Raw genomic sequence first — 23033 nt, forward strand, 5'->3', positions numbered from 1 at the left:
TCCTTTATGAAATGTTTTACAAGAAATTTGTTTATATCCTAAATTAAATACCCATCACATTAATAGTTAGTCATCTTTTTATAACCTAGATTGCAACAAATGTTTATATAAAAGTTATTATTAAATTTAATATTGTATAAAAATCAAGTAGAAAGTAATTTATTAATCCTTTTATAATTAAAATTAGTTTTAAATGGTTTCAATACAAAATAAAAAATGAAAAACAAAAGTGACCCCAAAAACCTCATTAGTCTTAATTTTTAAGAAAAAATACATTTAAATGACAAAACCGCGTTTATAAAATTTGTATCTATAAAATCATAAAAAATAAACAAAATATTAGCTTAAGAAATGTCTAGAAAATTATATCTATAAGTTTTGTTATATGTCTTTAATAATACAAAATATAAAATACATTAATATGTATAAGAGATTCTTAAAAAATATAAATGACTTTTATTTTATTGAGTTCAAATTTTCTCGCAGCTAACGTTAAATGAAAATTGAAACAAGATTTAGGTTTTTAGTTTTATTTGTAAAAAATTTATTAAATTTAAAATCAACAAAGTGTTTGTTTTTGAAAAAGAAAAATACATCATTCACTTTGTCACGGTTGCTTGGCTTCCTTGAGCTACAGCGTTGATCTCATTATTTAGTATGGGTGATGATTTTATATCCAACAAGGGTTTCTCGACTGTTTCGGTTTTAACATCAACAATTTCATCTTCTTCAGTTTCCGATTCGTATTTCTATAAGTGACCAATAAAATATTTTATTTTGATTTGTTTTGTTTTATATGTACATATGTATCTACATTTGTTGAAAATTATCATAATGATTCTAAAAAACTAATCTCTTATCACAATTTATGTTTTTCATTATATGTATGCATTTTCCAAACTGAACCTAAACTTTTTATGAATAATTACAATATTTTCATGAATTTTAAGTACTTTCAGTTCCATTATTACAACTTGCCAATAACTAAAGTTAGGATTTTATAGTGTAGATAATTTCTTACTCGTTGTTACAAGTACAACGGAAGATAAGCAAGCGGGAACATCTCAATACCTTTTATACCTTCACAAAAGATCACTTATAAAAGCGAACAAGTGAGAGTGTTATATTCGGCTATATACCCACCATCAAACCGTATGCCTTAAAAGGAATGCTCCCCTATAAACATCAGGGTGATATTACTCATCAAATTAACTGAAGAGGACCTTATATGAGAGATAGGGTTAATTATTGACCGTTTTTCATAAAGTTTTTTATACATTTTTTTAGATCAAAACATTTTACATCGAATATCACTTCCCGACACTTTTCGCATGAAATTCGATAGCAAGATTTACGTTCCTATAAAGTTTCTTATATCAAATTTCATAACTTTTCAAACCGATCTACCGATCCTCAATAAATTTGGTAGAGAGATCTTAACTCGTATAAAACATATGTATGTGTGTCGAATTTCATCGCTTTTCTAGTATTTTTAAGCCAGTAATGAGCTTTAAAGTCAATTTCTGAAGGGTAGCAAATTCTCATAAAAGTCAGTAGAGAGGATCTGGCTCGTAAGAAACTTAATTTCATTGGTAGGGTCAACTATGGACCGATCCACATAAAACTTGATAGAGAGATTTTGGCTCCATCGAAACTTATCATCACTTTAGTCGTATTTTTAAGCCAGTAATGAGTGTTAGTCTTTTTCTGAAGGGGACTTTATATGGGGGTAGGGTCAATTATGGACCGATCAACATAAAATTTGGTAGAGAGGTTTTGGATCATAAAATACTTATGTCAAATTTCATTGCTATAATAGTAGTTTTAAGCCCGTAATGAGCGTTAAACTCATTTTTTGAATGGGTCCTTATATGGGGGGTGGGGGTAGGTTCAACTATAGACCGATCCACATAAAACTTGATAGAGAAATTTTAGCTACATTGAAACTTATGTATGTCCAATTTCATCACTATGCTCGTAATTTTAAGCCAGTAATGAGCGTTAAGGTCATTTTCTCAAGGGGACCTTATAAGGGGTAGGGTCAATTATGGACCGATCTTCATAAAATTTGGTAGGGATATTGCCCATTTTGGATATAAAACAAGTAAGAAAGTATAGTCGGGCGTGGCCGACCATATGATACCTTACACCAGTTATGAATATTAAATGTGATTTATTTTTCATAATAAAGCATTTATCTTCAATATTCCCTTGTTCCGATACATTTAAGCAATTTATGGATGAAAAAGTAATTTTCTGAAAGAGGCTTTATATGGGGGCTACGGGCAAATATGGACCAAGCCCGATAAAATTTTGTGAATATATTTATATTTACATAATATTTTATTGTGCTGAATTTCATCGCGATATTTGTGTTTATAAGTTAATTTGGGACATTCAAGTAATTTTCTGAAGAGGACTTTGTATGGGAGCTAGGGTCAAATGGGGCCCGATCTTTATGAAATTTGGCAGGGTCATCAAGACTTCTATAAAACTTAGTTGTGCCGTATTTTATCGATATATCTGTATATTTAACATAATTATGAGCTCAAAAGCCCTTTTCGGGGGGTTCTGTTCTATGGGGGCTAGGTGAAATAATGGACCGATTTTAACCATTTTCAATAGGCTTCGTCCTTGGGTCAAATAAAACGTGCGTGCCAAATTTCATCCAATTATCTTGAAAATTGCGACCTGTACCTTGCGCACAAGGTTTTCATGGACAGCCAGCCAGACGGACGGACAAAGCTTAATCGACTCAGAAAACGATTCTAAGCCGATTGGTATATTTTAAGGTGGGTCTAGGACGAATATTTTTGTATGTTACAAACATCAGCACAAATCCAATATACCCTCCCCACTAAAGTGGTGTAGGGTATAAACAACATTCACTCATCATTTTATGAATTACTAGCATACCCTGGGTGCTTCGCTACCCTAATCAAAATTAAATACATACAAAATTTTGTTTACTATTATAGAAAATTAAAATTGATTAAACATTTTTTAATGTTTAATTTTTTTACGTTCAATATTACGTGAATAAATTCGCATTCAGGAAGAAGCTTTTATTTTTAGTTTCATTCGTTTAGCTTCCACATTATAGAAAATTTTGAAAGTACTATTTAAACAAAATGTACTATAAAATACCTATTATAGATTCTCATTTAATTAAAATTTTTGTGTTTTTGTGTTCAATATTATATACAATTTAAAATATATAATTTGATGGAAGAAAACGTACCAAAAGTCCGTTTCAGTAGATTGTCATTCACTAAGGTCCCTACATTTTATATTTTATATTTCTATGTTCAAAATCGTAAAAATATCAAAAAGTACCATCGGAAAAACGAAAAAGTACAATTAAATTCTCATTTAATAAGGACCGTGTGTCAAGTGCTCCGGTTAACCATTATAGTATATTATAGTAGTATATAACGATATACTACTTTTTCAAATTTTATAAAAATTGTCTTGAGTTTGAATAAAATTAATTTTCCTGTTTTTCCCCCCTTTTTGGTACTTTTTTCCCCAGTGAAATAGCAAAATTTTGTTTCAATAAATATTATAGAGTTAGTCCGTAATTCAATAGGAATACTTCAATAAATCGAAAAAGTTTTCTTAATGTGCTAAAAAAAGTACCAAAAATGCAGTTTTCTTCCTTTTACACGCAAAAAGGACTGAATTTTAAAAAAGTACGAAACAGGTGTCTCATAATTTTGGAAGATATATTTGTTAAAAAGTTATAAAGGGCCAAAGAAGGTACCAAAATCACCTTTGTTACACATTTTCACCTCTTAAAAGTACGAATTTCAAAAAAGTACCAGACACCCATCTGCTTATTTTAATTACGAAAACCTGTTTTACCCTTTTTTTCCCTTTTTGCCACAAAATGTACAAATTTCCAAAAATCCCTCCTTGGTGGATCTACATAACGAAAAACGCATGTACTGTCAAAATTTCATGATTCTAGGTTCAGCAGTTTGGGCTGTGCGATGATGAATCAGTCAGTCAGTAACGGTACTCTTTTATATACATATAAGTGTAATATGTTCTAAACAAAAAGTCTGTACTTTTGCTATAATTAAAAGTTTATGTCTAAGATGTGTCAATTTTAGCTCATTCTTCATTTATTGCCACGCAATGCTTTTTAGGTTATGTGACACTAGAAATCTCATTATTTTGTAATATTTTTCTTATTCGAAACATTTTCGGTTCGATTTCGGCCTGTTTATTGTTGGGGTCATTGCAAACAGTTAATACAGTGATGCTCAAGTTACTAAATGGTTATATAAATATTTTGCTTTAGGTCATCGTCCTGTGTTCAGTGTGGTTTACACGATACTATTTCCCCTAAAGTGTCTATATAGGAGATTGTTCTCAATATTCCGCCCAATTTTTTAAGATTCCTAACACTTCACCATAAAACCAAACACATATCAAAAAAAACCATACTTCAAAAATTTAATGAATTTTTAGTATTTCTTTAATTGGAGCTTTCCGTTGGCTCACACTAACTGTAAATGTAACCAATAGATCTGAAATGCGAGTTTCCATTGCTTAAACGTCAAATTTTATTTCTCTATTGCGAATTTCCTGGCGCTTAAGTGAAAAAGCCGAAATATTCATAAGATTTTGACAGGGATTTCTATAGATTTGGCGCTGTTTTCATGAAAATAGTCAAGAATCCTTTGGAAAACAGGCTGCATATTGAAAGCAGAACCTTAGATTGATCCTTTAAGGGAACCACAGTTTGCAAAAAATTTTTTAGAATATGCCAACATTTAACATAATATATGATCTACAGTGCCACATAATCTCAAAAAACTGTAGGTGACGATAAATTTTATAGAATTTAATTATAAACATATATACATATGTATATCAGTAGGGTTACAATAGTGTTCACAAACAAAACAATTGGGAAGTTACTGGAATTATTTGATATCCAAATTTTTCCATACTAATTTTTTTGAAAATCGCATATACTTCGAAGATTTAAAGTGGATTAAAATTTTAATGTGGAATAAAATTAAAACAATATGTCCATACCTTTTGTACGTATTGGCGTTGATGTGGTATTGTTAAATGTAATATGCATGTTGAATCATCGAAAATACAAGGTATGGCTTCCTGACAAACCACACCCGATTTCTCTTTTTCGCAAGCTTTGAAAAGTATTTGCTTCTTGTCTTCCAAAATATGTTTGCGACAGTATTTACAACATGGCAATGAGCGATCACCGCATTTAACACCGCCTTCGGTAAAAATACACTTCGTGAAACCCGAATGTTTTGAAACAGAACTCGAATCGCCCGCTCTACTACGTTTTTCTTTGAATTTTTTATAAAGGACCGCTTCTACGCCATGTCTTCTATGGTACGAGTTTAAAGCCTTTAATTGTTCGTAGAGGGCACGTTCTCTGGGTGTCTCTTTTAATTGCTCATGAATGCTGCATAAATGTTCTCGTTCCCGTCGAATAGCATGTAAATACCGACGCCTTTTTTCACGTAAAATATGATGTAAGCGATTTATTTGATCTATGTAAAGGCCTTGAAGTTTGGTAAGTTTAGCCTCCGATAGACGAATGGCCTCTTGTCGCGTGTAAATGCCAGCATGTTTGAGTAAATCATCATCTTGAGAGTCAACACTTTCATTGTCGGATTCGTTACACTCATGCCCTCGTGACGTGTTATTCATGCAAATAACTTCTTCATCGGATGTACTGTCTGATGCATAGTCTAAAATACGTCGACGTTTCCGCATAGTCCTGACAATATCACTCAGATTATGAATTTGGTCATTGTTTACTAAAAATTAAAACAACAATAAAATATGTACATGCAAATGTAATAAAAAATTAAACAATTTCAATTACCAAATGGTGTTACATGTGGTGATACCACATCAATTTCTTCATCTTGTTCACTATTTGCAGAATTTTTACCAACCACTTCTTCTACATGTAAATGATGTGATAGACTATTTAATAGCACTTCATTAGTATCCACTTGCTTCAGTTTACCAACAGTGGCATGCGTCTTTTGCAACTGTACCTGTCGATTGTGCTCGAAGCATAACGTAGTCATATTAGGATCCTTTTTCAAGTCATGTTTTGGCAGAGCATTTGGGCATTTCTTTCCATTGAAATAGGTATATGAACACTGGCGGAAGTTTCCCCGAGGATCTCTTAAAATGTGTCGCATACAATAGTCGTAGCCTTCAATGCGTGGTATTGTACATTCATAGGTCGGATTGGAACATGACTTGGATTTATTTTCAATTTCCTGATGTAATTGATCACGTAAATCTTTATCAACAATACTGTTACCACCACAATTAGCTACACCGCCGCGTCCACATTGTCGTGGCAATTGTTTCGACATATTTTCCGATAGAATATTTAATTTACAAATAAGAAATTTTATATTTTCATCAGCAAAATAACAAAAATCTACACCACCATTTATAAATGCTTCTTCTAGTTTTTATATCAATGACATACATTTGACATTTGTTTTGTTGTTGTCTCTCTATATATGTAGGGTTGCCACATCATTTCAACAAATAAGAAATTCACCTCACTTAGTCAACTGTATGTATATGTTTTTATTTGTTATCCTTGAGAAAGTGAGCATATTTCTTCGAAACTAACAGACTATTGATTTTCGTGGAATCCTTTGTCGAAGTAACCCAAGTGGACTTAAGAAAAATAGTCCGATTTGCACTCGGATTTCATAACTGATTGATCTTTAAGTTATTAAATTTATACCTGTATATAAGTATGATTTGCCAATAACATTTTTTATTACAGCAAGATGTTATTTATGTACCTGATTAGAATTACACATATGGTTTTAAGTATTTTATAATTTTCTTCAAGAAAAACATATGCATTTTATTTCTTACCTGAAGCACCAAAATGCTTTATCAGTGTTTCCTAATTCCACGTAAAGATCATAAATTGGGATTTTTTAATTTTCGTGGATAATAAAATATACATTTGTCATATTTTGTCTCAAAAATATTACATTGCAAGAATTGGTGAATTTAGTTCGTATTGCTCTTTTGTAGAATTCAAGTTAAGTCGCAACTTCCAAAAATGTATTTCCAAAGTATCAAATAAATATTGATAGAAAATCTCAAAATTGTACCATAATAGATGTGTGAAACAGAAAAAATAAGATAATAACATATATATTAGATACGTTAAGCTATAAGCACCATTATATGAACATCTAATGTTCACTTTTAAAAACGCGTGACAAAAAATTCAAATCTTATTACCACTTATTTATTTTTTTGTTTGAGCTACTGAACTTTTAGCAACTCTGCATATAAGTGTTTTTATTGAATGCAACTCTGCCATTACTACGCATTGTTTACATCACTGTGCTTTGTCGTTCGGCCATTCCCGTGAGTGAATACATTTTTTCTGTGAAGTGTTAATTTTTAGATTTTTTTCTGGAAAAATATCACAATTGGTGCATATATTTTGCACGAAAAACAAAAATAAATGTGTTATTATACTTTATCTAAATGTTGCGTCCTCATTTGAGATCTCCTATTGCATAATTTGTGGAGTTTTTGAGGCGGTAAATGTGTAAAGTGATTTCTGTGAACGAAGAAGAAAAATTCATTTCCATTTTTCTGTGAAGTGTGTGCGAGCGTGTGTATGTGTACGTTTCGAAATACTCGTGGCTTCATGGCAAACTGAAAAAATTTCGGAAATTTCCTAAAATTCGTGGAGTAAGCATCGTCTTTTCTACCAAATAAAAATCCTTTAGAAAAAAATTACACTGAATATTGTGTCGAAAAATTCCGTCAAATTGGTGAAAATATTTGTCATTGTTTTGACAAAGAAAACAAAAAACCACATCTGACTGACTTGGGATACAAATGTAGTGTAGTGTTAAGTGGCGTCGACGCAAAAATTTCGTAGCAGCAGAAGTCGAAGTAGCAGCATCAGAGAAAAGAAAGCGGCAGACACTGCACTGTTCATTGTCAGTGAAATAGCAGCAGCAAAAACGCGAATTAAACGTCGTAATAGTAGACGACCGCCAGCATACCTGTACTTTTGAACGTATGCCTGCCTGCCAATATTATTGAATATTACACATAGGAAAGAAATTGAAAATACATAGAAAAACAAACAAACTAATAATACAAAAACAAACGAAATTGTATTCAAAAGTTATGTTTTAAATGTTGGCAGTAATCCGGTCCAATTGCTCTTAGTTTTCCTTCCCCGAAATATTCTTTGTTGGTAGCATCTCTTTTGTTTACTTTCTGGTAAGCTTTTCCCACTTTCATTTCAATACCACAAGCACCATGAGTGGCATACCAAGTCCTTCACCTGCTCGCATTAATGGTGGCGACAGGGACAAGGATTCTATGTGGTATTTTTCATCCGAAGAATTAGCCAATTCTCCAAGCCGTAAAGCTGGAATTTCACCAGATCAAGAACTGTCCTACCGCCAGATGACTGCGTATCTTATACAGGAAATGGGTCAAAGACTTCAAGTGTGAGTAAAAATTTGAAAGTTTCTTATTATTGGCAACCATTATTATTATTATTCCCTTCTACTCTCTTATAGCTCTCAATTATGCATTAACACTGCCATTGTGTATATGCATCGTTTTTATGCATTTCATTCTTTTACACATTTTCATCGGAACGGCATTGCGGCAGCCAGTCTCTTTTTGGCCGCAAAGGTCGAAGAGCAACCACGCAAGTTGGAACACGTTATAAAGGCAGCAAACAAGTGCCTCAATCAGCCAACTACCTCCACCACAGATACCTACTATCTTGAGCAGGCCCAAGATTTGGTATTCAATGAAAATGTTTTACTACAGACATTGGGCTTCGACGTTGCCATCGATCATCCACACACTCATGTTGTGAAAACATGTCAATTGGTTAAGGGTAATTAAATTTACTTTTCATATTAAATGCTGTAATAACAGCTTCACTTTACTTATAATGTCCTTTTAAAATTTTAGCTTGCAAGGATTTGGCTCAAACTTCTTACTTTTTGGCCTCCAACAGTCTGCATTTGACTTCGATGTGCTTGCAATACAAACCCTCGGTTGTGGCATGTTTTTGCATTTATTTGGCTTGTAAATGGTCGCGTTGGGAGGTAAATTATTTTTCACTTGAACTGTTTCTATTATCTTTCATAGCGTTTGGGACAAATTATAGTAACAATAAAACTTTTGTCCCATTCCTTTCGTTAGATTCCCCAATCCACAGAGGGAAAACACTGGTTCCATTATGTGGATGAGACGGTGACGATGGATCTACTAAAAAAATTAACCGATGAATTTATTGCCATTTATGAAAAGAGTCCGGCTCGCCTTAAATCGAAATTGAATTCAATTAAGGCACTGGCTCAAGGAGCCAGTAATCGCCAGGGACAAGTTAAAGATAAAAAGGCCGATCAAGATTGGAAGGTATCGGACATGATGAATATGAAAATGTATCATCCAGCTGAGACAGGAGTAAATACAGGTAGCCAGTCCCAATCATCTTCGTCCCAGTACTCGAGTCAAGGATCGGCCGCAGGCGAAGCGATGTCGCAACAACAAAGTGGAAGTATATCACAACCCATGTTACCACCGCCGCCTCACCAACCCCAACAAATGCGCAAACCCGATTTACATTCATCCAGTCAACACCGTTCTCACCACAGTTCTTCATCATCCTCGTCTTCACATCATCCCGCCAAAATCGGCTATTCACCTGGCGATGTACCCGGTAATAATTTAAATTTTTTTGTTTTATTTTTAAACAGATTTTAACGGTTTTGATTTTAAAGACCACAAGCTTAGTTCCGGACACAGCAAGCAGCAGCAACAATCAGCACAGCCTTACGGTGGCAGCAATATGGTCCCTAGTAGACCACCTCGCGAGCACACCTCATCGATGATGGCACCCTCATCCAATAAATCATCCAGCTCCTCTTCTAGGTCGTCGATGTCGAATAGCCTGCCAGGTGGTCCACCCCTAAGACAGTCTTCATCACAGGGTCATCCCATGGAGGTTAATTACCACAAGTCAAGAGAGCGTAACATGGCAGTGCCACCACCATCATCGGGTCACAACATGCCGCCGCATGTTATCCCACATAAACTGCCTCAAAAACAAGACGGAAGCCGTTCGATGTCCTCCAAAGATCATTCAGGTCGCTTGGTTGCAGATCAAGCTAATAAACAAAGTAACAGCAACAGTAGCAGTAACAAAATGTTTCCATCTTCAGTGTCTTCGCAATATGGTGGCAACAATTTACAATTGCCGCCAGGAAACAGTAGTAGCAGTCAATTATCGTCTAAACTTGATACAATGCATGATATAACACGTAACTTAATGCATACATCGCGAAGTGGTTATAACAATCCTCCACCTCCTCCATCTGCCACAAACGGTCCTGCAGCACCTCTACTCAACTTTCATCAACAGCAACAGCAGGGATCACGCCACGGTAGTAGTAATAGCAGCAATAACAATAATAATAGCAGTCTTAAGCATGAACAATCCAAACAACAAATTTCCGTCCATATGCAACAACAGTCGCAAAATGCGTCCCACCACCACAAACAGCCACAACCACTACCTGCAGATCAATCGTATGGCAGTTTAAGTGGAGCTCATGATCTGCAACAACAGTCACACGTCGCCTCCTCTCTTATTAGCAATAATTATAGTAAAATTGAACCTCTACATCATTCCGAAGAACCCCCACAACATCCTGCAAACCAATACCATCAACAACAACAAGCTCAACATGCGCCCAAAGCTGTCAATTCATTGTTTAGCCCTGAATGGAATGATAAGCCGCAAGGGCAACAACAGGAGCAACAAATTGTCCAACAGGTGCAACCACCACCGGTACCGGGCGGCGGTCTTAACAACTACATGAATAGTTCCGGAAATTTGACACAAAATCCTGAGGCTTATGCAGCCAGCGGCTATAAAATACCTTCTAGCTCCATAAGTAATAAGGAAAGTAGTCCTCCAAAGATAAAAAGCGAACGAGACACTCCTTCCAAGAAGGAAAAGAATCGCTCTAATTCGTCTAATCAAGATAACGGACGGTCGGCTGTTGGTCATGCCTCAACGCAGCAACAGCAACAAATTCCTAAAACTACAATTCCCAAAAAACTTGATTCGTCATTATCAAATTCATTAACAGGCCTTAACGAACTTGCTGGTACAAGTAATATGGGTACGATTGGCGGTATTAAACGTCCCAACGAAACGGTCACCATTAAGCAAGAAGACGATTTATTAATGCGTGACAGCAAAATACGAAAGATTGATACGACTGCCGGCAATGACAATGGTAAGCATCAGGTTGTGAACGGCATAGAAACCAATCCAGATCTAGTACGAAATCTGTTAAAGGAGAGTCTATGTAGCACACCTTCCATTGTCACACCAAGTTTACAGCCACCTGCCGAATTGTTTGAACCCTCTGCCACTACCTCATCAACAAGTCAACATAACACCTCTATAACATCGATTAGCAATAATGTTCTGTCCGGCAATTCCGATGTTTCCGCCATGGAGACCGATGATCATGGCACGTCGGGTAGTAAGTCGGAAAAGAAGAAGAAAAAGGACAAACATAAACACAAAGAAAAGGACAAGTCGAAAGATCGGGAAGAAAGAAAGAAACACAAAAAAGATAAAGACCGCCATAAAGATAAGGAGCGTGATCGGGACAACAACGACAACGCAAATTCAAGTGCTGCTGGAGTTGCGGAACACGTTAAAATAAAAATTTCTAAAGAAAAGCTGGAGGCTGCTGGAGAACCAATTGGGTTTAAAATAAAAATACCTAAAGATCGTATAATGGGAGATCTTAATACAGGTTCTTCCGGCCAAACAAATACAGATTCAGCTCCATCGCATGCTCCTCCGGTTTTAAAAATCAAAATATCCAAGGATAAACTGGAGAGCTATAGCAGTGGCTCAACAGACATGGGCGGCGGTTTGGCAGCGACAACGCATCCATCATATGCCCATAACCAATCTATGGCATATTCTTCTTACGGCGCCGCAGGATCACACTCCAACCTCTCAACAACGACGCATAGTAGCAGCAGCAGTAGCAAGAAAAAAGATCGCGACCGCGAAAAGGACCGCGAGAGAGACAAGGATAAGAAACGCAATCACGATTCTTCTTCGAAATCAAACGGTGGTGGTAGCAGCAGTTTAATGACTGCCGGAGTAGTTGCTTCAAATGCAACAAATGGTTCAATTGCTGGACAAAACCACTCTAACTCTAATAACAGTGGCAGTAGTACAACACAAAAAGCGCAATATTCCAGCAAGGTATAGTAAATTGTTAATGTTTTTTACAAACACAAAACAAACAATAAATATTATTTTAATGTATACATGGCTATAACAAACAAAAAACGATCATTCATTTTACTTACCTATGAAATTCATTAATTCATACAAAACATTCATTAACATTATTCATACAATACATATATTACATTTACATTTTATATTTTTTATATATATACATACATACAGTGTCTCTCATAATTATTCGAATTTGGGTAAACAATAAAAAGAAACCAAATTTAATAATATATTTTGTGTGCAAAATAAATAAATTAATTTGTTATATTGTCTAGATAGTCCTTATGTTTGATATCACGCTTTTTAAAATTTGAAAAATTTGCATTGACTTAAATTAATTGTGCTTTTTTAAAAAAAGTCCATGAAATTGCCTCACAAAAGTATACGAATTTTTCCTGTATTTCATATTTGATCATATTATACGCAACACAAATTTTAGAATCGAATGGTTTTTATGCGTAATATTGTTTTAAGGGGTTACTATCCACGGAAAGGATATATTTTTGGCCCATTTGGTCCACAATTTTGGGGAATTTGTACCCTCTTTTCATGTAATATCATTAAAATAGCGATTTTTGGCCATAATTGTAAATTTTTCTCCTTTTTTCCAGAGATAAAATAAAAATTTGATATTGGGACTTAAAAGACCCCTTGGGGTATCTAAAAATAATATTTTTTGTTACAAGAATCTGTATTTAAACGTTCCAAGATAAATTATTCGGATCATTCTTCTGTCTCTAATTCAATATATTGGAACTTAAGTCCATTTTTATAATACTAGGATCAACTATTTTCGAGGAAAGTTTTCTGGTATATATTCTTTTAGATATCAGCTTTTATACATTTTAAGTTTTCAAAGTGTTGTGGAAGTGTACAACTCCAAAACATGCCTCGAAGAAGCACCATTCAAAATAGTAAAATCATTATTTTTATATACCAATGGCCTCCATGCTGCATGGCACGATATCATTATGATCACATGAAAAATGTTGATATGTGTTTAAATATTATTTACTATGATCAAATTAAAACCAAAATTTAGGACTTACAGTGTTATTGTAACGGGCAACATAAGCGTGAAAGTTACGAGTAGTAAAAACTGAAATCTACTATATAGGATGACGTTTTGTTAAGGCATGTTTTGGGGTTGTATACCGCTATAATATATTGGAAATTTAAAATACATTAGTGCCAATATGTACATGAATATACACTAGACAACTTTGTCGAAAAATATCGTCCCTAGAGGTACGAAAAGGGACTTATGATCCAGATAATTCAATTAGAAACTGAAAAACGATACCAAAAATACATCTTGGAACGTTTAAGTACAGATCCTTATAACAAAAAATATTATTTTTGGGTTCTATTAAATTCCAACATTAAATTTTGGTTTTATCTCTGGAAAAAGGGTGAAAACATTACAAGTATAGCCAAAAATCACCATTTTAATGATATTACATGAAAAGAGGGTACAAATCCCCCAAAATTGTGGACCAAATGGGTCAAAAATATATCCATGCGGTTGATAGTAACCCCTTAAAACAATATTAAGCATAAAACCATGCGATTCTAAAATTTGTGTATCGTATAATATGATCAAATATGAAATACAGGAAAATTCGCATACTTTTGTGAAGTAGTTTCATGGACTTTTTTTTAAAAAGCACAACTAATTTAAGTAAATGTAAAGTTTTCAAGTTTTAAGGGGCGTGATATCAAAACTAAGGACTATCTAGACAATATAACAAATTTATTTATTTATTTTCCACACAAAATATATTATTAAATTTGGTTTCTTTTCATAGTTTACCTAAATTCGAATACTTATGAGAGACACTGTACATACTTATAAGCACTTTCATCATCTCTTTCCTTCTCTCTCTGTCTTATTCTTACACTTTTCCATTCACTAGAAGTTATGAATCGCTGGCCTTAGATAAATAAAAAGACAAACATTAAAAACTCGTTGTCTTTTACCTATGGCCCAGTGTACTATGCAATTTAGTTTAATATTTAAGTTTAAAAAACAAAAATGCAAAAAAAATTAAAAAGCTATCAAAAAAATATAAATAATTTTTAAATGTTTTAAACACATACTCGCAAAAATGTAAAATACTCATTCATAATCGTTACACAAAACAAAAATAACTTGTTTTCTTTGGAGCAAAAAAAAAAAAAAACTCAGTGATCAGTGAATTATAAAAAGCTATCATCATACACACAACATACAAATTCATCAAACGTAAATCACATTTAAAATGTTTCCTCATTCTGTGTTTCCCACATAAACTCCAATATTGGCTAAAAACAAAAAACTCTCCACAAGTTTATTTATTTCTGCTTTTGATTGCAAAATACGAAAGTTTCATGCCAACAATAGAACCATAGATTGTTGATATCGAAAAACGCTTCGATCTATAAAATTTCGAAATTCAATGTAGAAATAATTACTTTAAAATTTATTGTCGGTTAAATTAAAATAAGTTGATAAGTTTAATAAAAAAATAATCGTAAATTGTGACTTTTTCGAAAATGTGTTAAATTGACGCCTCTCAACGAAACTGTTCTAAGTCGAGAAACCATGTTTTCAGGAGCAACTCTCAAACTTTTTATACCTATAATTATAACCTACAGAAGTATATATATAGGTCATTTACTAGGTCTCTTATAAATAAATAAATATTAAATTTCAATTTAGATGAGAAATATATTAACCTCTACTATCGGAATCTGGTTTAATTTTTCAAATCCCTTGATTTGTTTAAAATTTATTTATAAAATAGTAAATGTCAATATTCAATCAAAGTCGTTTTTCTCGAAACGACTTTTTTTAGATTATGTCAGTTTTATAGTAGATGAACGATGTACATTTTCTTTCATTAAATCAATGTATGCTATGAATAATTTTTTATATAACTTTTGTATATATTTTATTATAACTTTTGAATAGATTGCCGGAGTTATGGCCGGAGTAAAGAATATATAACATAGAATCACAAATACATCAACAATGTTCAAAGTCTGTCGGCTTAGAATAGTATAGTATGGAGGCGTTGAAATAACAATAAATTTAGAGAAAAAAATTGTTTCGTTTTAGCCAATATTGTATATGTCGAAAGAACTTGTTCATAACAAAGGTGTAACATAATGATAACAATTATAATGATGATGATTATTTTAATAGTTAAAGGATATTACATTTTCTATATACATATTTGTTGTGTTGGTTATGGTATTAAGTCATTAATTTTTTTATTTATTTTTGTTTTTGGTTTGGATTTTTTTAATTTGGTTATGGATTTTAATAAAAACTGAAAATATGGTTTTAGACGGATTTTTAATCGTTTCCATACATATTTTCCTTAATACTTATAATGTTGTCAGTATTATAAATATATACATATGAAAATATACATATATTTTATTACCAACATCAGGGATATGATTGTACATAATATTATTTATTTACTACCACTACTACCACCATATTTTGTTAAGTAATAGCGATTAGAGATTAGTTTTGGTTTCATTCATTAAAAAATGTTTTTAAAATGAAATAGTTCCTGAAGTTTTAGTATCCCCTCTTCTTTCTTTTCTACGTTGCTCAATATTTCAGATACATCATCAAAGTAGTATGAGCCTACTATTTGGAGAATCGAATGAATCGAATGATGACGATGATGATTATAATGATGACTACTAAAATTTTATTAAAAAGCTTCTAAACTCACTCATTTACTCCTCCTCCTACTTCTGCCCGTTGTTAGCTGACATACATATTAAATATACAACTACAATATATACATATAACATTTTGTATATAACATTAATAACAAAAATGAAAAGGAACAGAACAGAAATACGTTCTACATTTTTAGATTTTTTTATTTGTTTTTTTTAGTTTATTTTCTTTAAAAACTAAATGACCATGAAAAAGTTCAATATTTTTTTGTTTTTAAGAAGGATATAAATTTATCAAACCAACCCACAGTTTTTTTATACAAAGACGTTTGAAATTTAATAATTAAAAATCACAACGTCGAATAATTTAGTTAAATTGTTTTATTTTATATTTTTATGGCAATAAATTTTTACATTTTTAAATAGTATTTATTAGTAATTGGAAATAAAATTATTTGTTTTCGTTAAACATTATAAATGTTGAGAATCAAATATAGAAAAACAACAAAAATTATGTGTAATTTTTTATTTATTTTTTTTTTCAAATTGAATTGATATGCTTTCAAAAAATGTGAATAAAAACATATTAAAATATTTTATTTATATAAAAAGGATAAATAAAAATGATGTAGATGAAAATTTTATTCAGTGGAAAAAAATAGATTTCGGTGTATACTTAATTTCAATTTGAAGTAAAGAAAACTGACGAATGGACTGACTATAAGTTGTTTATAATTTCTTAAAATTTAAATAATTACATCAATTAATTAGCTTTGGAGTATACCGAGGGAAGATAATGTTACGTAATTCCAGTGCCTTAAAACTTTTGAGATACAGTTTTAGAAAAATTAAGTTTTATTTAATTAAAATTTTCCGACTTTAAGGAAAATAGGTAAAATAATTCTAAGATGTTTCTGATATGTCCGGTGTCAATCTGATCTTAAAATCATTAAAAGGCCTAAGGAAATAATTTGTGTTTAATTCAAAAGATAAATAAAATTTATAATATTCGCACAACCACAATCCAAACCAAAGACCTTTTTACAAATTTTCTTAAAGAAGTGAGATATTTAAAATAACGTAGCTTATTAAACGCTATAATATTTTAAACTTTTGTTTTCGGCTCTTTAATGGCTTGATCAGGTGTTTATTATTGGTGATCATTGCCTATTTCTTTAAGGTATAATTTTGATTTATGTAGCAATGTCAATTAATTTATAACAGTGAGGATCCAAGTTGAGATAGTTCTAGTAATAACAGATATCTTACATATATCAGATTATTATATGCAATACTCCTTATTACAAGTGCCCTTGCTGTAGTTTTTTTACATTTTTCTCAATTTCACAAATTAGGAGTGTTGTTGTCATATTCAATGAGGATTAACATCTAAAATTTTTAACATTCTGCATTTCAATTCGAATCGAATATTTCTCCGTTTGGCAACTTTGGTATTCTGCATTTCGATTCGACTCTCCGTCACATAAACAACAACTTACAAAAACGTATCTACGATCGTAATGCAGAATACACACAATCGTAAAGTGTTGAAACGAAATGGAATTGATTTTTTTTAAGATTCAGTCTTTAGTTGGAATACTATTTTTCTATCGTAGCGTAACTGAATGCGTATACGTAATCGAAATGCAGAATATGGGTGAATATAAATTACACAGGAATTTGCATTTGTCGTTTTCGATATTCGAAATATCAATTTCACAAAATTTCCCATTTTCGAATAATTGCAAAAATTAGGTTCATAGTTTCAACCTTTCATATGTGTACTTAACAATGAATATATGTATATGTATCTCGCTGCATAAATATTCAAGCTTTATGTACGAGCAAGCTCTATATACATACATATAAAATGTATATGATAATGGAATGAATATAACTATCAAAAGAGTGAAATGAATTTATTATGTACTAATGGGAGTTTGCTTAGTATTTTTTTGCTGGATGTCTGCATCAATTACATTTTTATGTGACCCCAGTCAAAATAGAATGTATATCAATTCAATTTATATACATACTTACATACATACATATGTACTTTAATATCACATTTGCATTTAAATTAAGTCCAGCAGCATCTATATTGTTTTACTGTTTCTAACAAATCGATCATGTTCATCTACTGTAATCAATTTGAGATAATTGACATAAAATCTTTGTCAATAATTGTTGCTGGATCATGTTGCTATGCATATTTGTTTATAATTTGAATTTTAAGTAAATATATAATTTTTATACAATTTACTTTTTGTTTTGCAAAAATTTTTAACATTAAATGTATTAATTTATCATTTCAACAACCAACGAATTTGTCATACTTTATATTTTCGCTTACAATCAATAATAATTAATTAAATTACAAAATAAATGTCATCGCCTGAGTAAAACTTTCTGTTTAATTGAAATTTTTACTTAATTGTATTTACAGTTTTAAGTGTAACAGTTTTGAAAAAGGATTAAAAACTTGTTTCTCGAACAGCTCTCTTTCTCTGTCACTAACTCTTATTCACACACGAACACACTCAGTGAGTGTCCTTGATATTTAAATAGAAACTACTATTATATGTAGAGAAAATCAAATATAAGAGAGAAAGATTTTCGTATCCAAACACTAGCTATGCACCGATGAACCAAATTAACGCCAGAGATTAAACATGCATAAATGTTATAAGAAGCAACGGTATCCACTATATACATACATATATATTCGTATAACGGAATATATATATATATATAAATACTCGTGAATACATTCATACTAAAATAAATATTTATACATATATTTATTTAATAATAATATTTTAAAGGAATACAAATACTTTTAAGCAAAAACATACATAATTTTGAAACAAACATAGTTAAACAAACAAGTGTTAAAAATTACATATTACATACTTAAGACATACATATTTAAAATTTACTATTGAAATTGTTAAACATGATAATGATGCAAGAAAAATAAATAAAAGCAAAAACAGAAAGAAGTCTTTGTTAAATAAATTAGTAGCCATTAATGAAAATATAAAATGGTATAAACACAAATTTGAAACGTTAAATGTATTTGTTGCACACACACAAAGTTAATGTTAAACCTTTTTTATTTTCAACATCGGGTTTAGAAAGAAAACTTAATCTAAGCCATAATAAAAAACTTACTTCAACACAGAATATTAAGAGTGAAAAAAAAAAATAAAAAGTTAAAATAATATAAGCAACAACAAATAACATCTTAAAAAAAATCATAATATAAAAAATAAAAACAAAAAACCTTACAACAAAGGTTTAAATATATTAAAAGAAATATAAGAGGGAGAAACAAAAACAATTACTTTCGATTTCTGTAGCGGTAGTTTCGATAATAGAATTCTTTAACTAATGAAACCACAGTAGTTTGGAAAGATCACGCGATAAGTTTAGATGATAAACTTAATAAAATGTTTCTCCTGTATTGCAATACAATACTTTAACATCAAAATGCCTACTTTGGCCATCAGTTTACCTTCTCGAAAATAGGTATATAAATAGACAGACAACATTGCGTAGCAAAATGTCAAATACAGTTAAAACAAAATTATTTTATTCACTTAATACGAAACTAATATTAAACAAATTTTTTTCGTTTTTAAGATAAAAATGCAACAAACGTGGAAAAACATTTCACAGTGGTTTGCAAAATTTAATTCATTTTAAGATGAAATTTAATAAGTTTTTATTAAAAATTATAGTAAACGTGAATAATTTCATGGCATGGCAATAAAGCCAACGATTCCACCATCATACTGATATTGTTCCACAAACGTTATGTCTGTCAATCTGTAACAATTGATATTGTACCTTTCGCTCAGATCCACTGCGCATAGTAAAACAATATTAAAAAATTATATACATCTAATAGATTTTTTAATCTTAATTCAGATCCTTTCATAATTTTTTTTTTAATTTTTGATAAGCTGATCACTTTTTCGATTTTTATAAATATAAAATATATTGTATGTTTAATATTATGTTTTATTTTACAGTTGCAAGCTCTAAGAAAACGTTTATTAAAATATTTTCCTGGTGGAAAATTTGAATCCAAAATAAAAACTAAAAAAACACTATCAAAACTTTTTTAAACAGAATATAATGTTAAAGTAAAAACAAATCAATGAATTCATGAATGTAAAAAAAATTTGTTAAATGTTTTGCTCTGACTTATAAATAATAATTAATTAATAAATACTTTTTGTTTAGCACGTGACATTAAAGTCGGTGATTAAACAAAAGCATTTTGTTATTCGGCTTTAACGTAAAATGTATCTTTTAAAAAAGATATAACTATGTTTTTATTTTATTAATATTATTATTACCTATTATATAAACTGTAACATTTTTTTCATTCTTTTTTATAAATTATAAAATAAAGAAACATTTAAATTGAAATATTAATAAAAAGATGAAAACTTATTGTAAATATTTATACTATATACTGACACTAATTTATATAAATAAATAAAAATTAAATTATATGTTACAAATATGGGAAAAATGAATACGAATCATTTAATTTACCACAAATTCCTATAAACAATTGAATTACAAAATTGAAAATATAAAATGAACTTAAAAAAATTTAATTATAGTAATACAAATATTTTAAACAATTACCAGAGAAAGTTATAATAAATGCAAATGCTAGAATAAGAAGCAAACATTATGATAAAATAATAAAAACAAAAGTTGAAAAAAAAAACAAAAATTGTTTTATTCTAATTGACATGTTTTTGGAATAATTTAAAATGTTTGGGAATTACAGGGGAGTATTAATAACGATGACATAATGGTCTTAGTTTAGGTTAGGTTGATAGGAGGATGTATACTACATCAAATCCGAAGAAATACACCTAGGCCACTATCGGGCCTGTTGTGTGCTCCTTTTCACGAAGAAAAAACAAATTCACTGAATGAATTATTTTTCAGTGTTCAGAAACTCAGTTTCCTGGACGTAATTCCTAAGAATCTTCCAATCAGTGTTAGTCAGGAATGTTATTTCCAGAATAACATCACTTCCAAGATACTTGGATCTAACTTCGACGAATGCCTGGCAGTGGCAAAGAAAGTGCTCCTGAGTTTCACTGTCATCTTCACGTGCTCTACATTCATCTGAATCATCATCATACTAACTTCAGACTTGCTCATTTTGAGAAGATTTTTCGTCTTGCTCTCATCAGGGTCAGCCCATAGGAGTTAGTCGATTTTAGTATTTGACTCCTCAACCTTGTCAGTAGTGGCTACTGATGCTGTGATCTTAGGGTTTTTAGCGTCCTATTCGGGGCTTACCGTAACAGCCCTTCCAATCGGCACCTTCCCAATTTTGAATATGACAGCTTTAGAGGCGAAGTAAACCATACCTTTATTCTTGGCAAGATTAGCCATGGAATTCTTGTCGATTCTTGCCAGTCCCAGCTTAGCGCCGTCCCAGGGAGGAGGGATGCTTTCCACCAAGTTCTTTAGGGTGGGATGCCAACCTCATCAACATCACGCCCATGCTGAACTCGCAGCTCACGCTCTCTATTGGTTGTTTGCCCTTTGAAGCGATTGCGTGGTCCACTATCTTATTGTTCACCAGATCTTCTATCTTACTCTGCTGGTCTACTGGAATAGTTTTTTTTTTTAGTAATAGGTAGCTTAGCTATGCTATCACTTACCTCTTTCACCATTTGCTCTTCTTCATCCTTCTTGGGATTTGCTATAATGGTGTTGTTGTTATCATCTGAGGATTCAGAGTCGGAACCCTCACCTATATTTAAAGGCTGAGGTAGCTTAGAGCTCTCTCCGAGTACATCCTTTTCTTTCACTCCTATGTTTTTGCCAATGGCATACTGTAAACTTGATGCATTGTTCGTCACGGAGGCCAAGGTACCCACTTCCGTAGTAGTATTTTGCTCACGATTGCATGACGACGACACGTGACTCGCGAGTAGATCAACACTTGTCGCCGGTACTAGGTTATTTAGGCCCTGCACCGTAACTTTTATCTTTTTATTTTCCATGTTTGTTTTTTCCAGTTTTTTGGTCTGTGGGGAATATAATATTCCTAGGTGGTGGACAATCTTCCCTTCCTCAGCTAGAGTGAAACTAAAACTGGGGGAGGACAGATGGTCCATCACCAGCCCCTATCCGCCACCCGGGGACGCGCTCAGTAGGAAAAACGGGAAAACTGACCCGAGACATAATGGTCTTGGAACGAAACATTTTTATCCTGAATGAGATTGGAAATATTTTGGATTACAGAAATTTTCCTATAACAAAGACGTAATACAAAAAGGAAAAGTTTATTCTAACACAGAATATTACTACAGTAGTAAATATTATAATCTAATAGAACAATTAATAGGAAAATAACAACACTTGTTTGGTATCCACAACTGTTATTCTATATCTAATGAAAAATTATATATCTACAACTTAAAGTGAAATCGTCCTAAGTAAAAAATACAACTTTGTATTAATTATTATTATTTTGAACGTATTTTGTATGTTAAATCCAAAATTACATGTATGAAATCTAAAAGTAGAAGTCATAGGCGGGGAAAAAATTGGTCGCTAGTTTTTTAAATTCTAAATACAGGCAAATTCCGGTATAACGAATCTCACTTTAACGAAAATCCGATATAACGAATAGCCAAATTTTTAACATTAACTACCTTATATAGCGAACGTTTAAGAAATTTTATACTCGATATAACGAATAAAAAGAAAAAATACCTAAAAAAATCCAGCTTTTGATTTTATATTTATATTGTTAATATCAAATATTTATATTGTTAATATCAAAAACTTGATTGAGCAATTAGAATATAATGTAAAAATGAAAGAAGTCGGCCTTATTCCTAATTTTAGTTATATTACATATCTGACCTATCGATCAAAATTCCTTACATTATAATCTAAAAAGCATAAATCTGTTAGATGTGAA

The 23033-nt window shown here is 31.6% G+C and overlaps 3 protein-coding genes across 5 annotated transcripts; 1 reads left to right on the forward strand and 2 right to left on the reverse strand.

The window, feature by feature from the left end:
• Positions 1-520: 520 nt before the first annotated feature.
• Positions 521-6513, reverse strand: LOC119602586 (KAT8 regulatory NSL complex subunit 2). Its single transcript, XM_037954176.1, has 3 exons — positions 5876-6513; positions 5050-5807; positions 521-749 (listed from the first exon to the last, which is right to left on the reverse strand). Exons 1-3 carry the CDS (start codon positions 6381-6383, stop codon positions 600-602), a joined length of 1416 nt encoding a protein of 471 aa, XP_037810104.1. The 5' UTR covers positions 6384-6513; the 3' UTR covers positions 521-599.
• Positions 6514-7388: 875 nt separating this feature from the next.
• Positions 7389-20807, forward strand: LOC119602577 (cyclin-T). 3 transcript variants are annotated; one of them, XM_037954165.1, is made up of 6 exons: positions 7389-8522; positions 8595-8923; positions 9001-9137; positions 9235-9754; positions 9816-12334; positions 20095-20807. In XM_037954165.1, exons 1-6 carry the CDS (start codon positions 8329-8331, stop codon positions 20188-20190), a joined length of 3795 nt encoding a protein of 1264 aa, XP_037810093.1. In that variant the 5' UTR covers positions 7389-8328; the 3' UTR covers positions 20191-20807. The 3 variants fall into 3 exon arrangements, with proteins under 3 accessions (XP_037810093.1, XP_037810095.1, XP_037810094.1); XM_037954167.1 differs by lacking the exon at positions 20095-20807 and adding an exon at positions 18504-19335 and having other exon boundaries at positions 7390-8522; XM_037954166.1 differs by lacking the exon at positions 20095-20807 and adding an exon at positions 15993-16568 and having other exon boundaries at positions 7390-8522.
• A 372-nt stretch (positions 20808-21179) lies between these two features.
• Positions 21180-22187, reverse strand: LOC119602579. Its single transcript, XM_037954168.1, has 2 exons — positions 21763-22187; positions 21180-21709 (listed from the first exon to the last, which is right to left on the reverse strand). The coding sequence occupies exons 1-2, from the start codon at positions 22105-22107 to the stop codon at positions 21707-21709; spliced, it is 348 nt and encodes a 115-aa protein (XP_037810096.1). The 5' UTR covers positions 22108-22187; the 3' UTR covers positions 21180-21706.
• Positions 22188-23033: the final 846 nt, after the last annotated feature.

The sequence above is a fragment of the Lucilia sericata genome, unplaced genomic scaffold (genome assembly GCF_015586225.1).
Source record: "Lucilia sericata isolate MDLA Ls3-8-SP2 unplaced genomic scaffold, ASM1558622v1 Contig000242F_arrow, whole genome shotgun sequence".
Lineage (NCBI taxonomy): Eukaryota > Metazoa > Arthropoda > Insecta > Diptera > Calliphoridae > Lucilia > Lucilia sericata.